This window comes from Myodes glareolus, chromosome X, assembly GCF_982192425.1.
Source record: "Myodes glareolus chromosome X, mMyoGla1.1, whole genome shotgun sequence".
NCBI classification, from domain to species: Eukaryota; Metazoa; Chordata; class Mammalia; order Rodentia; family Cricetidae; genus Myodes; species Myodes glareolus.
The window spans coordinates 40,424,838-40,445,724 of NC_142053.1; the positions used below are offsets into that span (position 1 = coordinate 40,424,838).

Below are 20,887 nucleotides of genomic sequence, written 5' to 3' on the forward strand. Positions count from 1 at the left end.
CAGAGGGAGGGAGATCGTGAGCAAGGAAAGCAAAATCAGAGGGGGGGCTTCATCCTACGATGGATGGAGATAGAGACAGAGACCCACATTGGAACACTGGAAGTCAGGACCACGAAGGGTGAGTTCACCCACTGATACAAGGGGACTGATCGAATGAGAGCTCACCAAGGCCAGCTGGACTGGGACTGAATGAGCATTTGATCAAACTGGATTCTCTGAATGTGGCTGACATGGGGGCTGACTGAGCCCTCGAGGTCCAAATGAAGACTGAGAAGCCATTGACAATGGCACTGGGTCTTGTTTCATCTGCATGGACTGGCTTTTTGGGTTCCTGGCCTGTTTGGATGCTCACCTTCCTGGACCCGGAGGGAGGGGGGTGGAACTTGGATTCCCCATAGGACAGGAAACCCTGACTGCTCTTGGGAATGGTGAGGGAGGAGGAGAGGGAGTGGGGGGAGCTGGAGGGTATTGGGAGGAGGGGAGGAAGTGGAAAGAGTGTTTTCGGATACTTGAATAAACAAAAAAAATCAGGAACACGACAAGGCTGCCCACTCTCTCCATACCTCTTCAATATAGTGCTTGAAGTTCTAGCAATAGCAATAAGACAACATAAGGGGATCAAGGGGATTCAAATTGGGAAGGATGAAGTCAAACTTTCGTTTTTTGCAGATGATATGATAGTGTACATAAACGACCCCAAAACTCTACCAAAGAACTCCTACAGCTGATAAGCACCTTTAGTAATGTGGCAGGATACAAGATCAACTCAAAAAAAAAAATCAGTTGCCCTCCTATATACAAAGGATAAAGGAGCAGAGAGGGAAATCAGAGAAACTTCACCTTTCACGATAGCCACAAATAGCATAAAATATCTTGGGATAACTCTAACCAAGGAAGTGAAAGACCTATTTGAAAAGAACTTTAAGTCTCTGAAGAAAGAAATTGAGGAGGATACCAGAAAATTGAAAGATCTCCCTTGCTCTTGGATTGAGAGGATCAACATAGTAAAAATGGCAATTCTACCAAAAGCAATCTATAGATTCAATGCAATCCCCATCATAACCCCATCAAAATTCTTCACAGATCTTGAGAGAACAAAAATCAACTTTATATGGCAAAACAAAAAAACCCAGGATAGCCAAAACAATCTTATTCATTAAAGGAACTTCTGGAGACATTACCATCCCTGATCTCAAACTCTATCACAAAACTACAGTATTGAAAACAGCTTGGTATTAGCATAAGAACGGAGAAGTCGACCTATGGAATCGAATAGAAGACCCGGATATTAACCCACAAACCTATGAACACCTGATTTTCGACAGTGAGCTAAAAGTATACAATGGAAGAAGTTAAGCATCTTTAACAAATGGCGCTGGCATAACTGGATGTCAACCTGTAAAAGAATGAATGTAGATCCATATTTATCACTATGCACAAAACTCAAGTCCAAATGGATTAAAGACATCAACATTAATCTGACCACATTGAACCTGATAGAAGAGAAAGTGGAAAGTACTCTACAAGACATGGGCATAGGAGACCACTTCCTAGGTAGAACCCCAGTAGCACAGACAATAAGAGAATCAATGAATAAATGGGACCTCCTGAAACCGAGAACCTTCTGTAAAGTAAAGGACACTGTCAGTAAGACAAAAAGGCTACCTTCTGACTGGGAGAAGATCTTCACCAACCCCTCATCAGACAAAGGTCTGATCTCCAAAATATACAAAGAACTCAAGAAACTAGACACTAAAACTCTAATTAACCCAATTAAAAAATGGGGTACTGAACTGAACAGAGAATTCACAACAGATGAACTTCAAATGGCCAAAAGACACTTAAGGTCATGCTCAACCTCCTTAGCGATCAGGGAAATGCAAATTAAAACCACTTTGAGATACCATCTTGCACCTGTCAGAATAGCTAAACTCAAAAACACCAATGTTATCCTATGCTGGAGAGGATGTGGATTGAGGGGAACACTCATCCATTGTTGGTGGGAATGCAAACTTGTGCAGCCACTGTGGAAATCAGTGTGGCGGTTTCTCAGGAAACTGGGAGTCAACCTTCCTCAGGACCCAGCAATTCCACTCTTGGGAATATACCCAAGAGATGCCCTATCATACTACAAAAGCATTTGTTCAACTATGTTCATAGCAGCACTATCTATAATTGCCAGAACCTGGGAACAACCTAGGTGCCCCTCAATAGAACAGTGGTTAAAGAAGCTGTGGAACATACACACATTAGAGTTTTACTCAGTGGTAAAAAACAATGACATCTTGAATCTTGCATGCAAATGAATGGAAATAGAAAATACTTTACTGAGTGAGGTAACCCAGACCCAAAAAGAGGAATATGGTATGTACTCACTCATAAGTGGATTCTAGCCATAATTAAAGGTCTTTGAGCCTGTAATTTGTGATCCTAGTGAAGCTAAATAAGAAGGTGAACCTGTTAGGGAGAGGGGAGAGGGGGAGGATTGGGGATGGCTTGGGGGAATGGGAGGGGGGAGGGAGGAAGGATGGCTTTGGGATCAGGGAAGTTTATACCTCAACTAAGGGAGCCATTTTAGGGTTTGCAAGAGACTTGATTCTGAAGGGGTTCCTAGGCCCACTGAGAGGTCCCCAGATTTTTCCCTGGGCAGCAGAGGAGAGGGTACCTGAACTGGCCTGGGCCCATAACCATACTGATGAATATTTTGCATGTCACCACAGAACCTTCATATGGCGAAGGATGGAGATAGAGACATAGACATACATTGGAACACTGGACTTAACTCCCTAGGTCCAAATGAGAAGCAGAGTGCGGGAGATCGTGAGTAACGAAAGCAGAACCAGAGGGAACCTTCATATGGGGAAGGATGGAGATAGACACGGAGACCCCCATTGGAGCACTGGACTGAGCCCCCAAGGTCCAAATGAAGAGCAGAAGGAAGGAGAACATAAAAAAGGAAGTCAGAACCGCGAAGGGTGCGTTCACCAACTGATACAAGGGAACTGATAGAATGAGAGCTTACCAAGCCCAGCTGGACTGGGATTGAACGAGCATGTGATCAAACCGGATTCTCTGAATGTGGCTGACATGGGGGCTGACTGAGAAACCATTGACAATGGCACTGGGTCTTGATCCGTTTGCATGGACTGGCTTTTCGGGATCCTGATCTGTTTGGATGCTCACCTTCCTGGACCTGGATGGAGCGGGAAGGAGCTTGGATTTCCCACAGTGCAGGAAACCCTGACTGCTCTTAGGACTGGAGAGGGAGGAGGAGAGGGATTGGGGGGGAGCGGGAGGGTATTGGGAGGAGGAGAGGATGTGGAAATTTCTATAAATAAATAATTGGAAAATAATATGACAAAATATGTTATAATAAGAAAAATCAAAAATTTTCACATTGACCGTGGACCAGACAACCCAACAGAAAGGAAGAGCACTACCAGCAGACATAGAAATTCTCCCAACCCTGTCTGCTTGCCTTGCTTTTACGTAAGTGTTTTTTATAAAACCACTGCTACAGCAGAGCTTTCTGCATGCAACAAAATGGAAATTTCCCAATCTCCTGAACATCCCCTATTCTACTACCATGGTCCTTCCTGCACGGTGTCTCTTGTGCAGCTTCTGGTATGTGCTCCCTTCCCATGACTTATGGGTATCTTGCTCCATGTATGGAATTGATTTAATTGCTTTTAATTTGTCAAGCAACGCATATTTCTCAATATTTGATCAGTTACAAGTACCAGTACCAGTACAAATGTGAGAAACTAAAGCGGCTCAGTACTATTTGTATCGCCACCATTAGCACCACTGCTAGTAGTATCTCTGCATCCAGGACACCTGCTGGAAAATACAGATTATTATTACACCAAAAACATTTTACTGGATCTCATTACTCGTGCTTAATAAATCAATGTGACCTTTTTGTCCTGGTAGGTGTGGAGTCGGAATCCACGTGCGGTGCCAGATAAAGTAGGATGCTTAAAAGAAATCCCACACTAGATCAGAATTGAGAATATTAGAAGGTTATTTATTTAGAAGTAGACTTGCAGATCACAATCCTCTGCTGGGGTGAGGAACAGCAACTGCATCCCCAGCCAGAAAAGAGGCCGGGCACGTACTTTGTATCAGCATAAATAGTACAAGAGATTATGCCCATGTATGTGGATACCTTAAAGGCTACTGTTGGTAGGAATTCCTACAGCATACCTCCATTATAGCTATTCTCTACGTATAAGCTTGGATAACAGAGCCCATTAAACTTACAACCATAATGAGAAAAAAGAAAACAGGAAAAGAAGAAGCTTGGAGATAGATGGTAAGCAGAGGCAGTGAAGGGTCAGAGCACTATATCCAATGGATTGGAAACAGAGAAGACCGAAAGACAATAGCTGGAAACTGATAAGAACCTGTGTGTATGTGGGGGGGGGGTGTTGGAAATAGGAGGGCCTAGGGGGCAATACTGGGAAAAATGACTGGAATTTGGAGGCATTTTGGAGTAAGGTGGAATCCTAGCTCAATGGAAATTCCATGTGAGATGCCCAATCATACTACAAAAGCATTTGTTCAACTATGTTCATAGCGACATTATTTGTAATATCCAGAACCTGGAAACAACCTAGATACCCCTCAATGGAAGAATGAATAAAGAAAGTGAGACACATCTTCACATTAGACAGTAAAAAACAATGACATCTTGAATTTTGCACGCAAATGGATGGAAATAGAGAATACTATCCTGAGTGAGATAACCTAGACCCAAAAAGATAAATATGGTATGTACTCACTCATTAGTGGATTCTAGACATAGACAAAGGATATTGAGCCTATACTTCGAGATCCTAGAGAACCTAAGTAATAAGGTGAACCCATAGAAAAAGATATATAGATCCTCCTGGAATTTGGAAGCAGACAAGATCGCCAGGCAAAAGTTGGGAACATGGAAGTGGGGGGGAAGGGGAGAGAGGGAGAGAAAAGGGAGAAGGGGAGGGTTGGGGAGAGCTTGAGGTAGTGGGATGTTTTAGATGGAGGAAGGACAGATATGGAAACAGGGAAATAGATATCTTAATTAAGGGATGCACTGTGGGGTTTTCAAGAGGCTTGACTCTAGAGGGGTTCCCAGATGTCTACCGGGATGTCCCCAGCTAGGACCCTGGGCATTGGAGGAGAAGGTGCCTGAACTGGCCTTGTCCCATAGTCAGACTGAAGAATATCTTGAATATCTCCATAGAGCCTTCATTGTGCAACAGCTGGAGACAGAGACAGAGACCCACATGGGAGCACTGGTCTGAGCTCCCAAGGACCAGTTGAAGAGCAGAAGGAGGGAGAATATAAGCAAGGAGGTGAGGACGATGAGGGGTTGATTCACCCACTGAGACAGTGTTCCTGAACTAATGGGAGCTCACCAAATCCAGCTGGATGGGGACTGAAAGAGCATGGGATCAAACTGGCCCCTCTGAATGTCGCTGACAATTGGGGAAGGCTGAGAAGCCAATGATAATTGTGCTGGGATTTGTCTCTACTGCATGTACTGACTTTTTGGGTTCCTAGTCTATTTGGATGCATACCTTCCTAAGCCTGGATGGAAGGGGAGGCCCTTGGAATTCACATAGGGCAGGGTATCCTGTCCTCTCTTAGGACTAGAAGGGGAGGGGGAAGGGTGAGTGGGGGAGCATGAGGGAAAGGGGAGGAGGGGAGGAAGTGGAAATTTTCATCCCTATTATTTATTTAGTAAAAAAAAAATTATCAGAGAAAAACCAAAATTCCATGCAATCTGTGCTGGTATCCCTAGCAAAGGGTAATGGTGGACCTGGAGCCTGAACCAGTCATCTCCTATAACCCTACAAAACCACAAGTAGAAGGACACCTCTTGATACATCAACCCAGGCACAAAACTTTCAGCCTACAGCTTGTCCTACCTGCAGAGTGTTCTGAGGCTGGAGCCTGGCAGAATCATCATCAAAGAGAGACCAGAGACACTTCATTCAGCAACTGGTGGGAGCAGATGCAGTTCCACAGTCGAACATTAGGTTGAGCTCAGAGAGTCCTGCGAAGCAGGACTGGAAGGATTGGAGGAACCAGAGGGGTCAGGGACAGCAAGAAAGCATGGACAAGAGAATCAACTGACTGAGACTCTTGGGAACTAGCAGAAATCAGGGAGTCTGTAGAGGTCTGACCTAGGTTCTCCGCATGTATGTGATAGCTAAGTAGCTTGGTGTTCTTGTGGGGTTCCTAACAGTGGAAGCCCGGCCTGTCTCTGACTTTTGTTTACTTGTGTGACCCCGCTCCACCTACTGGGTTTTCTTGTGCAGTAGCGCTGTGGTGATATGTGCCTGGTCTTAGCGTAGCTTCTTATGATATATGTGCTCCATGTCCCTGGGGGCTGGTCTTTTCTGAAGGGAGGCAGAGAAGGGTGAAACTGGAGGAGAGGGGAGTTGGGGTGAGACTGGAATGAGGGCTGAGAGAGGAGGGAAAAAGATTTAATACGCAAGAGAATAATAATAAAAAACATGTAATACATGTTGCTCATGATAGTTTTGCCTCAAGTCTTAGATGTGTATATTTTAATGTCCAGAATCAACATAAGGAATAATAAAAATCATAAGTGGTTGTTTGCTGTATGTCATGATTTTATACATTTATATTAACTCTCAATTATTTCAGCATACATAATCCAAAGTCAAAGAAATATACTCAGTCCAATGTGAAACTACTTAGATATATTCTATAAATTTAAGATGCTTTAAATTTTAATTAAATTAAAAAGTTAAAATAGCCAATATTTACCCCCAAGGATTCTTTAAAAGGCAATTGAATGGAACTAAGAAAATAAGTTCCTTGTCTTGCTCTAACCATTCATACCTGAATGTAATAGGGCAAACAGTTATCTTCTTTGGGACCATTTCTTTGATTTTCTTTAAGATAACTTTTTAAAAATTGTATTTATTTCTTTTTTTAAAAAACTATCTTTTTCTCATTTTACATACCAGTCCCATTCTCACTCTCTGCCCTACAACCAATTCCTTCACCTTCACCCCACCCACCCCCTTGCACTCAGACAGGGTAAGGTTTCCCATTGGAAGTTACCAAAGTCTAGCACATTCCTTTGTGGCAGGACCATGGCCCTACCCAGTATATCTAGACTGTGCCAGGTATCCCTCCAAAGAGAATGGGTTTCAAAATCCAGCCCAAGCAGTAGGGATAAATTCTAGTCTCTCTGTCAGTGACCCAATAGTCTACCACATCCATATGACTTTCATGCACATATAGAGGGCCTTGTCTGGTCCTATGGTGAGTACACCACTATCATGCCAGAGTGGATAAGTTCCCATTAGCTCAGGTAAGCTGTTTCAGCAGGTATCCCCATCATGGTCTTAACAGCTTTGATCGTATTATCACTCCTTCCTCTCTTTGATGAACTTTGGGAGCTTAGGACAGTACTCCTCTGTAGATCTCTGCATCTGCTTCTACGAGTTGCTGGATGAAGGTTTTATAATGACATTTAAGATCATCATCAATCAATTAAGGTACCCCTCTCCACAATAGCTTAAGGTCTTACCTGGGTCATCCTTGTGGATTCCGGGGAATTTCTCTAGTGCCAGATTTCTTGGTAGCCAAGTAATGGTTCCTTCAATCAAGATATATTTTTTCTTGCTCTCCCTCTCTGTCCTTCCCCCTTCTCAACCATCCCATTCCCTCACATTCATCTCCCCCTCCCCTTCTGCCCTCCTCCTCCCCTTTTGTACTTCCTTTTTCCCCACCCTCACACTGCCAATTTTTTTTCAAGAGATCTTGTATATTTCCTTTTTTGCAGGGAGATCTATGTATGTTTCTCTTAGAGTTCTCCTTCTTACCTAACTTCTCTGGGGTTGTGGACTCTAGTTGCTTATATTTTTCTTTACATCTAATATATACTTATTAATTTGTATATACCATACTAGTCTTTCTGGGCTACCTTCCTCAAGATGCCTTTTTCTAGTTCCATCCATTTGCATGCAAATTTCAAGATGTCATTGTTTTTTTACCACTGAGTAGACTCCACTGTGTAAATGTACTAAATTTTCTTTGTCCATTCTTTTGTTGAGTGGTATCTAGGTTGTTTCTGGGTTCTGTCTATTATGAATAATGCTCCTATGAACATAGTTGTACAAATGTCCTTATACTATGATTGAGCACCCTTTGGGTATATGCCAATGTGTGGTATAGCTGGGTCTTTATGAAGCACAATTAACAAAAACACACGGAGAGAAATTGGGGTTCATCCTTACGATCCAAAAATCAAAACAACCAGCAACTGTTTCTTGCCTCGATTTCAGTTTGAAATGGCAATCATGCTTTCAGGAATCTCAGAATCAGACTGTTTCTGAAAGCAGTCTCCTCCCGTTTTATAATCCTCTCTAGTTTTTTGATTAAAGGCATACACATCTTGGTTTTGTGGCAGAATAGTGTGGCTACTGGGATTAAAGGTGTGTGTAATCACTGCCTGGTGTGTAAGGCTGACCAGGGCAGCAGTTTTACTCTCTGATCTTCAAGCAAGAATTATTTTTAAAATACAATGAAATGCCATTACATGTTGATTCCAAATTTTCTGGTAAACCACTAGATTACCAAAGTGACTGTATAAGTATGCACTTACAGCAGCAATGGAGGAGTTTCCCCTTACTCCACATCCTCACCAGCATAAGCTGTCATTGCTGTTTTTGATCTTATCCATTCTGACAGGAGCACGGTGGTAAGTATCTCAGAGTCATTAGATTTTCATTTCCCTGATGGCTAAGGATTTTGAACATTTCCTTCAGTATCTTTTGGCCATTTTAGATTCTCCTATTGAGAATTATGTTTTGGTCTGTATCTTTTTTTTAATTGGATTATTTGATATATTGATGTCTAGTTTCTTGAGTTCTCTATGTAATTTAGAGATCAATCCTCTGTCTTATATTGGATGGGGTTGGTGAAGATATTTTCCCATTCAGTAGGCTGCCTTTTTGTCCTATTAACTGTGTCGTTGCCCAATCTTGATGCAGGGAGAGGAGTTCTGTTCTAAATCAACTTGATGTGTCATGCTTTATTCAAGCTCAAGCAAGGCCTTCCCTTTTCTGAATGGACAGGGAGGAGGAGTAGATAAGGAGGGAGGTAGATATTGTGGGTTGAGGATATGAGAGGGGAAGAGGGAGGTCAAACTACAGTCATTGTGTAAAATAAAAAATGTTAATAAAATGAAAATAAATTAAAAAGAGAAAATGGCTCCAAAAGGAGTGACATTAATAGGAGGTGTGGCATTGTTGGAGGAGGAGTGTCCCTGCTTTAGAAAGTGTGTCTTTGTGGGGATGGGCTTTGAAGTCGCCTCTGCTCAAGCAACTGTACCAGTGAGAAAGCCTACTTCCTGTTACCTGCATATCAACATGTAGCAGTTCCTTCTCCAGCAGCGTGTCTAATTGAGCATTGCCCTGCTCCCTGACATGATGATAATGGCTTGACCCTCTGAAACTGTAAGTCACCATCTCAATTAAGTGTTTTCCTTTTATAGAGATGCTGTGGTCATAGTGTCTTTTCACAGCATAAACCCTAATTAAGACACCTACAAAGAAAGAAGAATAATTGGAGATACCTTATAGTTTCAGAAGTTTCATCCATTTTCATCATGGCAGGGACTACAGGCACCTTGAGAAGTTTCTTCGTTAAGAGAAAATAGAATGATAAGTTTAGGACCGTGGTTTCCAATAAGTGCTTCTTGAGTTGTAAATGAAAAACTTTTGCTACTGTGCCCACTAATTCTGCTCAATATCGGAATTTGAGACTGGGTCTGGCAGAAACTGTAGCCTAGAAATGGTTATGTCTTAATCATGGGTTTATTTTTTAATAGAGAATGTTCTTATCTAGGACTATCTTGGGAGGCGGATGGGCACATACTCTGATCCTGCTGGCAATGCAACCCATGGTTCAGCTTAGCGAAAGGGTATTGTGACAAGTCAGCTGACGTCCGATGAGCCAATCAGAATTCTCCAGCGGCTGCTTTAAATAGCAGAAGGAACCCTTGCTGTGGGCAGTAGAGTCTGGAGTCCCCACCATGGCAAATATATCTTGAAGGATGAAAGGCTGCTACTGTTGAGGACATTGAAAATCAGAGGATTTAATGGACCCTCAGTCATTGGTAAACTGCAGTAGTCTCTTTTAATAAGTTAAAAAGAAGTTAAATTGCCAGGGTAGAGAGATGAATCTGTGAACTTCGTGAATGATCGCTCTGTGGCTCAGAATCGGTTGCATGCATCATAGGTATCTTTTGAGGTGGCTGTTTCTGGGGGGATAGTGTCTTCTCCTGAGGTGGTGCCAGCTTCAATTATGCGACTAACTATTCCCTACTCCTTCCTTAATGTTCTCCATACCTTCTTCCTCCTCCTCTTCAAAGATTTATATTCCTGAGAAGGACTTGGTGTCGTTTCCACAGCTCTGGTATGAGGATATGGAATTCTTCCTCAACCTGGTATAACATGCTGAGATGTCTTTTATATGTGAGTCCTTTAAAACCGTAAGGACTGAATTGTGTAGATGTGTGTTCCTTTTCTACAATTATTATTTTAACTTGGTTTTTACATCTAAAGAGCTAGCACATGGCCATGCACCTATGTTTCATAACTTATTTATGTTATAAATAAGTGTGATTTCATTTAGTATAATGAGCTCTGTAACTTTGGAAATGCATTGGAACTTTGTCAGACACTGTTGCTATGTAACGGCTCACCGACCTTTATGATCCTTGATTCTGCATCCATAGTGGTGGTATTATAGTTGTGTATCTCAGAACATGACCTATTACTAGTCTTTCAATTGGTCAAAGATTATAGGTGCATGGAAAATGTTCACCCGACTTTGCCTAGTATAGACAGCTTACAGACTTAAAAATTACCAAAATCAAAGAGATCTAAATTGCTGAAGTGATAATTAGTTAATTACATATTTCATTTGAATTTTATGATCTATTCAAATACTATTGTCATTGCATTCCAGGATTCCATTCAAGATACTTCAGTGAGTTTAGTCATCCTTTCTCCATAGTCAATTCTAGGAGGACAATTCCTCAGTCTTCACTGGACTACGCAAATTCAATATATTTGAAGACTCTTGGTCAGGGATATTTTCCAAATTCCTCTCAATTTGGATATGTCTCACTAAAATTTCTGTAGTGCATGCAATATTGCATTTTCTTATGACACATACACACATACATGTATAGTTCATTACATCTAATCTATATATGTAAGAAAAGTAAAATGTGGACTGATTGGATGGAGTAAAGGGATTGTAGAAGAAGGAAGATGGGTGGAAAACAAAAGAGTATAATCCAGTCAGTTTAAGTAAGGTACCATTATATGTATGTATATCTATCTATCTATGTATGTATCTATGTATGTATGTATGTATGTATGTATGTATCTATCTATCTATCTATCTATCTATCTATCTATCTATCTATCTATGTGTCTGTCTATATTATATTACATATACGTGTGGATAGGTATTAAGTATAATACTGAGTATGAGAAAACACATGTTATATTTGTCTTCTTGACATTCTCAACATCATTGTGTATCTCTTCCTTTTCCATATATTCACCTTAGCATTTGTTCTTATTTCTTCTCTTGATTTTCCTCTCTCTAACTGGAGAAGGTATGATTTCAGTATGTTTTTCATGAACATTTATCTAACAGATAAGGTTAGCATACTGAATCCAGGTATTGGCCATTTGTATTCCTGTGAGAACTGCCCAGTGCATGTTCCACTTTTATTTGGTGATTCCTGTACTTGGTGAGTAGATTTTGAGTTCTTTATAGAGTGCAGATATTAAACATGTCAGATGTATAGTCGGAAAGCATTGTTACCATTCTGATGACTGCCTTGTCACAGTTACTTATTTCCTTTGCACTGCAGAAGCTTATTTATTTCGTGCAATCTCATTCATGAATCCTTTTTACTTTCTGAGCTGTTTCCGGTCTCTTTTTAGTAAGGCTATGATGTACCTATATCTTGCTTTAACTTTTTGTTTTGTTTTTGCTTTTGTTTTTCTTTTTCAAGACGTGGTTCTCTTTAGCTTTAGCATCTGCCCTGGAACCAGCTCTTGTAGACCAGACTGACCTCAAACTCATAGAGATCCACCTGCCTCTGCCTGCTGGGAATAAAGGCTATGTTTTTTTCAAGTTACAATGTTTTCTTCAAGTTTTGTTGCAGAGATGTCAGTATGTCCCATCACAAATTAGTATCCTTGATCTATTTTGAATTAGTTTTGGAGGAGTGAGGGACAAGAATGAATGATCATCCATTTAGATTTAGTTAGCCAATTTTACCAGTACTTTTACTGAAGCAGCTTTCCTCAATGTTTGGTTTTTTGGTGTCCTTAGAAATACATAAGTGACTGAGGCTGTACAGACTTACTTCTGAGTCTTCTATTATATCCCAGGGGTCTGCATATCTCGATTCTTGCAGTACCATTTATTTTTGTTGCTATCTCCATTGTATAATCTGAGAACACGTACTGTGTCACCTCTAGCATTGCTAAGGCTACTGATGATCTTTTGTTTTCGTCTCTGTATTTTAGGACTTTGTTTTCCTTTGAGATGAATAGAATTGGGATTTTGCAAGACATTGATTGCTTTGCTTCTGCTACATTCAGTAACATATTCATTTATTTCATCTATGTGCCTCTTTTAATTTCTTCAGTGTTTTAATGTTTTCGTTGTTCAAGTACTTCACTCATCAGTTAGGTTTATTCCTAGGCATGATAACTTTTTGAAATTAACCACTGTGCATGAGATTGTGTTTCTGATTTATTTCTCTGTATCAGGGGTTTTGATCACTTTTTAAAAATCTTGCTGTGCACTCTACTTCCTTGGTGAAAGTGTTCAGCACATATTATTGTTTGTGTTTTAGTGTTTCAACTCTTTTAATTATATGAGCTCATCACTTTTCCATAGAGATTATTTAATGTCTTGTTTGTCATTTGCTTTATTGCTTTTTATTAATTCTTTGTGGATTTCACATCATGCATTCTCTCCCCACTGATCTTTTATTCCACTTGCATCTGTCCTCTGTCCTTGCAACTCACTCAATCAAGACCAAATTTAGAAGAAAAAACAAACATAGAGAAGAAACAAAACAAAACATAATATACATTAATAACAGAGAGAAGAACTTTGTCATGGAAGCTGTAGTGTGACCCGTTGAGTCACACAGTTTACCTTTAAGTTCATTCATCTTGTGCTCATTGCTATGGCTCATTGGTCTGGTTCAAGGCCTGTGGCCTCTGCTAGACCACTGATAATGGGCTCTCATTAGTGGTCCTCCTAGATACCCCAATGACCTGTGTTGTTGAGATCTTACTGTTTTGGATCTGTAAGTTTGTCCCCTTCATATGCCCCAGAATTTCATAGATGAATGTTGAGATGGTTGATGTGGTCATAGTGCTAGTCTAGACCTGGGTGTGGGGAAGGGACTGGTAGCTGGATTGGTCAGCCTACCTTCTTTCCGTCATCAACACTACCAGGTGATCTCTCTAGCACTGCCTCTGCTAGTTCAACCAATGCAGCCTGCAGCAAGTAGGGGAGCCAGGTTTCCTGTTCTTTGGTCCTCAGATCTGGTCTCCCATACTCATACCACAGGGCAAGCTATAATGTTTTGCATAGGCAAGGTGCAGGACTCTCTCTCCTGATTTCTGTAGAGGGCATACAAGGCCAGACAGAGTCAGCTCTCCTGCTTTCAGGCCCTCAGGGTTGGCTCATTTTTGTTGCAGAACACAGGGTCAGCTGTAGTGTGCTTCTCAGACATGGAGCAGAGCCTTCTCTTTCTTGCACTACTGCTGTTGTTGGTTAGGGCCAGCTCTCCCACTCTTGTAACACAGGGCCAGTTCTCTTACCTGCCTCAGGTGGTATGGGTGAGGAGGGAGGGCATCATTCTCTCTCTTACCCATGCCACCATGTGACAGATGAGAGGAGGCAGGATCAGAACTCCTGCTCTCATGCCTTTAGGGTCAGCAAACCTGCTTTCTGACCACAGGGTCAGCTATAGTGTCCTGCCCAGGTAAGGTGCACACCTGTGGCAGTGGGTGGTATTTTAACTGTGTTGGGGTGAGCTCTCCCTAGAGGGGTAGGACCAGCTCCCCTACTGTAGTATTGAGTGAGTGGCAGAGACAGCTATCCCAGGGTCAGTGAATTGTAGGCCTGGCTCAGCACAGCATGATTCTAATGATCCCTTCTTCTAACGTGGACCATAGGCATCATCACAGATCCCAGCTGCTGTAGAACCGTGGACCTAGACATGGCCATAGGAAGCAGACTGTGACAGACATATTTATGACATCATATGGCAGTACCATACACCCAGATCAGTAAGGCCCTGGCAGCATCATGATCCTCACGTCCCATTGTTCTCTGAGGTGTCTGACCTGTCCCCAGTCATTTGCTTGGCCCTCAGTAGAATCAGGAGCCACAAACATTAACCCAGACCCTGGCAGATGCAGGGAAAAGGACCCCGGCATGACTTTAGCCAGCATTCTGGCCTGAATGACAGCGTGGCCATGAGTGCCAGCATAGGCTGTTAAGATCAGAATGTCCCTGGTGGAAGCAAAGTCCCCAGACACCCTCATGGTGATCGGTTGCTGCCTAGACCCCGGATATCTATGAAGTCTTTGGAGGCAACATGGGTCACAGACATTAATACAGACATTGACTGTGGCGGGACCACAGACCCTGAAATGTTCATTAAGCAACCCGTGCCCAGATATCACCATGGTCCCAGGTGGCAGGTCCCTTATGGTTCACATATAGGAGAGAATATAGTATTTAATTGGACATCAATGGGAGAGGTGCTTCATTAAACTGTGGTTCTCCCTTTATCTGTAGGATGCATGGTTTTGTATTTTAAGATTATATTGTAACTAGTATTTCTGACTATAGGCTCAGATCAGTTAGAAGACCCTAACCATTTTATTTCATGCATATCTCTTGAAATTTTGGTATGTCTGCACATTCCACCAAGGTGACCAAATATGACAAGTTATGTATAGTGATATTTTCTTGATAATCTAACAAATAAAGCTTACTTGAAGATCAGAGTGCAGATCTAGCCACACTAGTCAACCATAGAGGCCAGGCCATGGTTGCACACACCTTTAATCCCAGCAGCCCCTCTAGTTAGCCATATAGTCCAGGCAGTGGCAATGCACGCCTCTAATACCAAGGCTAGAGACTAATATGAGGCTGGATGAGACCGGAACTTGCTCTCTTATCAGTCTGAACATTTCACTGAGTAAAGAGGTCTAGTAGTGGACTTCTCTCTAATCTTCAGGTAAGATTTATTTGGTAGCTCATAGACAAAATATCAATATAGTCAGGGGCTATAATGTCATCATTTTTCTTTCATTACAGTTAATTTGAAAACTTAGTATAGTCTATTTCCAAGTTAGTAATGATGCTATCAATTTTGTATAGATTTACCCTTTCTCTTGTGATAGTTTATATACTATTGAGATCAAATATCAGGAGTCTAGTAGCTAGGTGACCAAAATTGTCTTCTGCTAAGTTAGTGCTCATTTCTATTCACATTTTGTCACATACACTTATTTACATATGCATAAATATGTGGAGAAATTGGTTATGTGTATATTCAAAGACAAATAGATTTTAATAGACACACAAACCAATTTCCTTTGCCTACAAATGGAAGTGGCTGTTTTACTATTTATTCTGCCAACAATTGTTGCAAAGACTCTTTGGATATCTATCAAGTTTTCTAAATGTTTCTTGCCCTTATGCAGGTTCATTAAGATGGACAACAAGAAACCAAACACACTCCTGGTTCTTGCTATACATCAACTCCTGAGTAATGAAACTGCGGCCATTCATGCTCTTGAGGAGATCCCAAGGGAGCTTTTTGTTCCACTATTCTGTGCCTCCTTCAAGGGTGTGCATAAGAATATAGTGAAGGCAATGGTGAAAATTTGGCCCTTTACTTGTCTTCACATTGGCACATTTACTGTGCGTGAACCCCATCGTGAACTCCTGACAGCCATGCTGGAATGTCTTCAATTCCTGCCTGTACAGAACTCAGGATCTAGGTAAGACCCTGTATAATAGAGGCGTGCAAAGACACAGGAGGTAACACCACAGCCTGCTACTCTTCCAAAGGTAGTACATGCTAATACTGATAAAGAATTTGAGACTGTTAGTCCAATACCTGAGGTCACTTTGAAAACAAGTTTCTTAATATATTGAATATGGGATGTATGTCATTGAGGGCACTGTTGTAGGATTTGCATTATGGTGTTATTATTACATAGAAAAAATTCATGAGTGTTAAGAATGCTGAGGCTGTTGGAAAACTGAAGAAATAAAATAATGTGTGCTGTTTAGTGATAAATGTTGTTGTCTTGTTTAATGCTGTCTCCTTCTTGAATGGGCAAAAGAAGACACGGACAGCAATGGTTAAGACTCAAACCTCTTTTGTCTCATTAGAAAAGTGTCTATATAGGAAACATTGAACTGAAGGGCATGATTGATGGTCTTTAGGTGTTATTGCCAAGAGCTCAGCGTTTCAATAGTAATGTGTATAATATGTATATGATAAGATAAAAAATATTATCCTGGAGCCTGCTGCAAGAGTGGACCAGATAATCTCCCTCAGTTAGTTAATAGCCATTGCTGAAAATCAATGTAAGAGGTTGGTACATGAGTTGAGGTTATCTTAAAGACTCTGATGTATTACAAAGGATTTTAATTCTGCAATAGAGGTAAGAGAGGCTTCTGTTAATAGATATCCATAATTGAGATGTTTCATGCAGACAGGCATAGTAAGTCATTAAGAAAATTCATTGATTACAGAAAACAATAATGGATATAGTATTTGCATAACAAAATCTTACTGGTATGGGTGTATGGAATGACAAAAAGAAAAAGAAGATGATTTTGTCTCTACATGTTGTCATGGATCCTGCTGGGTTTTATTAATGTCTCTACCTCATAATATTCTGTGTTCTTCTTTCCCTACAGGAGCCCTAAACTGAGGATCCTAGATTTAAGGGAGGATTCTGGCTGTAAGATCGTCTGCCCAGAGATCGGTACTAAGTCACCTGCATGCTTGTTCTCCTGTGTTCACTCAAAGCACTCTATCTTGAAGATCCAGTCCCAGCAGAGTATTGGAAGTTCAGAACCTGAGGTTCAACCTTCTTATCTGCCCATGGAATTAATAGTGAACATTTCCATTGTTAGTGATATCACTCTAAGAGAACATGAATATTTGGCTCTGTTTCTGAACAAAGTGGAAGACAGTTCAGGGTCTTTGCATCTATGCTGCCGAGATTTGGAAATCGATAAATTGGGTGATAGGAGAAACATTCTTGACCATCTAGATCTCAAATGTCTAACCAGTCTGTCAGTATTTCAGGGGTCTCTCATTGAAGTCAACAACCTTCTGACTCAGGTGGGACACCTGAGAAGATTTTGCCTGTCTAGAATCACTTGTAGATCTTTGAATGGGAAAGTCTTCCGGATTTTTGTCTCACACCTTAGGTGTATGGACCATCTCAATGAACTCAATTTTAATTCTTTCATCCTCACAGATCATCTGGAAACTGCCCTGCGGTAAGGGCATGGGGTACATACTGTATTTCCAATAGTAGCCAGTTTTTAAGATGAAAGAAAAAATTCTTAGATATACTTTATCTTTCCATAAGTCTTTCTCTTTCTTCCAGAGCATGGAAAATTCTGGGAGTTTTAAAAAAGACATGGAATTGTTTTCTTCTGTTATAGAAGTGAAAAATGGGGTTACAAAAAGCGTAGTCAGGTGAGCATGTGTAGGCACTGTGCTCATTCCAGAAACATGAAGGTCAAAAGAAAAATGCAGCCCTCCTTGGCCATCGAGAGATAAAAAGGGGGGAATTGAAAGACATTAAGTTCTGGCACAGGTCCACAGATTCATACACCCGTAAACAGTAATGTCACATCATGAGGAAGATCTTCAAGGTTCTGGCCATGACTGGAGAGGCTGTCATTTATGGACTGGCCAAAGGGAGCTTCCAGTTGGTTGCTCCTTCTGTCCCCTCTCTTCTGAGCAGGTGAACAAGCTCCCCCTTTGGTTACATTGTCTTTTCTAACTTGATAGTATTTTCAGCAAGTTTTTCACACAACTTTATAAGAATATGTTGTACATATTGTCAAGGTTAAAATAGTATTTTCCAGGGTGGTAATGTATCTCTCACAGACCCACAACTAATTGTGTGAAAGCTCACATTAATTGCTGCTGATGTGCAAAACAGTTTGTTCTAGATACACAGGTATAGTTCCCCTCTTCTAGTCCTCATTTTTCAGAAATCCTTTTCTGTTTTCTCCCTGCAGAGTCTTCCCAACCAGTTTGGATTTCTTACATCTAACGTTCTGTGAACTTTCTTACAATGATTTCAAGTTTCTCGCTGAGTGCCCTCAAGCCAACAATTTAAAGTTGCTAAATATCACCCATAATCCGATGTGCTGGGAAGATTGTGAGCCCTTTTATAACCTCTTACATAGAATCTCTGGAACTTTGCAACATCTGGCAGTTAATCAGTGCATTTTAACAGATTCTATTGTTGCTGGTGTCATCCCAGCACTCAGTCGCTGTTCCCAACTTCGTGTGTTCAACCTGTCCTCAAATCCTCTTAGTATGCCCATGCTCATGAGACTCCTTGAGCACTTAACACCGTTGATGCAGCTTAAATACGTGATTTATCCTATCCCCGTGCATTGCTATGGGAGATGGCCCATCCAGGACACTTTAGATCATCAGAAACTGGCTAATGTGCAGGCACGATTAAAACGAATGCTACGAGAGGCAGGGAGGAGCGACATGATTTGGTTTACTTACCCTGGATAAATTTATGATCCAACACAGCTTCACCTGGATACATATCCTTTAATTATGAATGTTTTTAAAATAAATTATAATTCCAGCAGTTTCACTTTGATATGTTTCCTTTAAACATTAAATGTTTTTTTTTCTTTATCCGGTAGAGTAAATGTATAAGGTTCTTATGTTGTAGCAAAATGCAGGTAAAATTATAGGTATGTAACTGATATCAGTAGCAACTATCTTGCAAGAGAATGGAAGGCTTGTAGAGAATCTGTGTGTCTCTTGACTATTGTTTTTGATAATGCTTCATCGTATCTACTAAAGTATTAGTTAGAAGATGTGGAAAGTCTACATCATGAAATCTTCACTAAGATGTAGATGTAACATGACACCAGTTAGGAAACTCTAACCTTTCCTGGATATGTTTTTGGAGGGCAGGTATTTGTTGAAATCACTGCTTTTATCCCCTAAGTTGTATTAAGCTTCTCTATTTAAGGCTGCCTTCTGTCTTTTAAAGGAAACCATCTGAATTTAACAGTGAGAAAAAGAATCTGCACTATTACCCATTGAGTGGTTCAGCTTTTTTTCATTTCATACTCTTTCATCAAAGTTTGGATTGGGATACTGTTGTAGTCAACAAAAAAGAGCAGACAAACAAGACAAGGTTCCTGCCACTCAGAGGCTGAATATTTCTGTGGCTTATCTGTTTCTCCACAATTTATTAGTGCATAGAAGGAAGTTGTTTTACCCTCTCGGACCACATTTTATTTCCCTTGTTCTTGGTACATGTTCTGTCCAAGGCAAAGTGGACTCTATGATGTTCAGTCTCTTCTTAGCAGAGTTCATGGGTTCCATGTTGCCGTCTTGGAGGTTTTCTCTCACATCTGTTTGATGTTTGCCTTCTGCCATTGTGCAAAATGCCTGACATAATAGACTATATTAAGGAAGAGAATTTTGTTTCCCAGCTTTAGTGTTTTACCACACTTGTTTAATTGCACTGCTTTGAAACTTCAGCAAGGCAGAACATGGTAAAGAGCTTGTGTCACCGATGACCCTTTCAATTCATGAAGCATGGAACCAGAGAGAGCAGGAGCCTGAGTCCCTATACAGCCTTCAGTAGTGGGAATATACTGATCTGCATCTTTGAACTTGCCTGTTCTAAAGTTTTTACCACCTGTCCTGGAGCCATTCTTGACCTAGCTAACCTATTCAAAATTTCAACCACCTGCCATAAGCCATCAGCTTGAGACTACCTTCTATTGTATTAGCTTAGGAAGATTTTAGGACACATGCATAATTATTCCTTTGTTTTATACATGATTCTGCTTGAATATTCTGATGCATCATTTCTATCAAAGTTGTCACAATTGCTATAATATTGTATAGCAAATATGTACATGGAGTCCTTTATATTTCACACCAAAACATGATGACCATACACAGAAAGCATGTTTGTTCAAGATACACTGCAAAAGAAACATATAGAAACAATTAATTAGTTACGTACTCATGTTCTTAATGTATCGATGTGGGCAAACACTGTGTTACAAGGACATATCAAAAGTGTATAAAATTTAATTTGTTCCTTTCATATGCTGAAATGTGAACACAGATGTATTTTAATTAATTGCTAAGTAAATGAAACAAAATTAAACATTCATGTCATTTTTTTTAAAAAAACTAACTGTCTTTTAAAGATCTAGTAATAAAAAACAGAAACAACAATATATCTATATTATTTCAATTTAAATGACAATATACTGGGTTTCAGATCAACCAAGCAAAAATAGTGTTGAAAGTTGCAGAATTTTGGTCATAGTTCTCACATTTGTGATGATATTGAACTTTATTTCAGTGATACAAAGCAGGAAAACTGATCTAAAAAAGTGAAGTTTGTATGATTACATTTATATGATAAAATATTATCAAAGTCAAGAAGATATCAGTAAAAACAATATGCACAGTTTGGTATATTATTTCTATTTTCAACTCCCATATATATGATTTTATCAATAACATTGT

General features: G+C 40.5%; 1 protein-coding gene across 1 annotated transcript; it reads left to right on the forward strand.

Moving 5' to 3' along the window:
- The first annotated feature begins 10,031 nt into the window (after positions 1-10,031).
- Positions 10,032-18,954, forward strand: LOC125403659 (melanoma antigen preferentially expressed in tumors-like). The gene is made up of 4 exons (XM_087902763.1): positions 10,032-10,147; positions 15,801-16,100; positions 17,032-17,622; positions 18,376-18,954. The coding sequence occupies exons 2-4, from the start codon at positions 15,811-15,813 to the stop codon at positions 18,887-18,889; spliced, it is 1,395 nt and encodes a 464-aa protein (XP_087758889.1). The 5' UTR covers positions 10,032-10,147; positions 15,801-15,810; the 3' UTR covers positions 18,890-18,954.
- Positions 18,955-20,887: the final 1,933 nt, after the last annotated feature.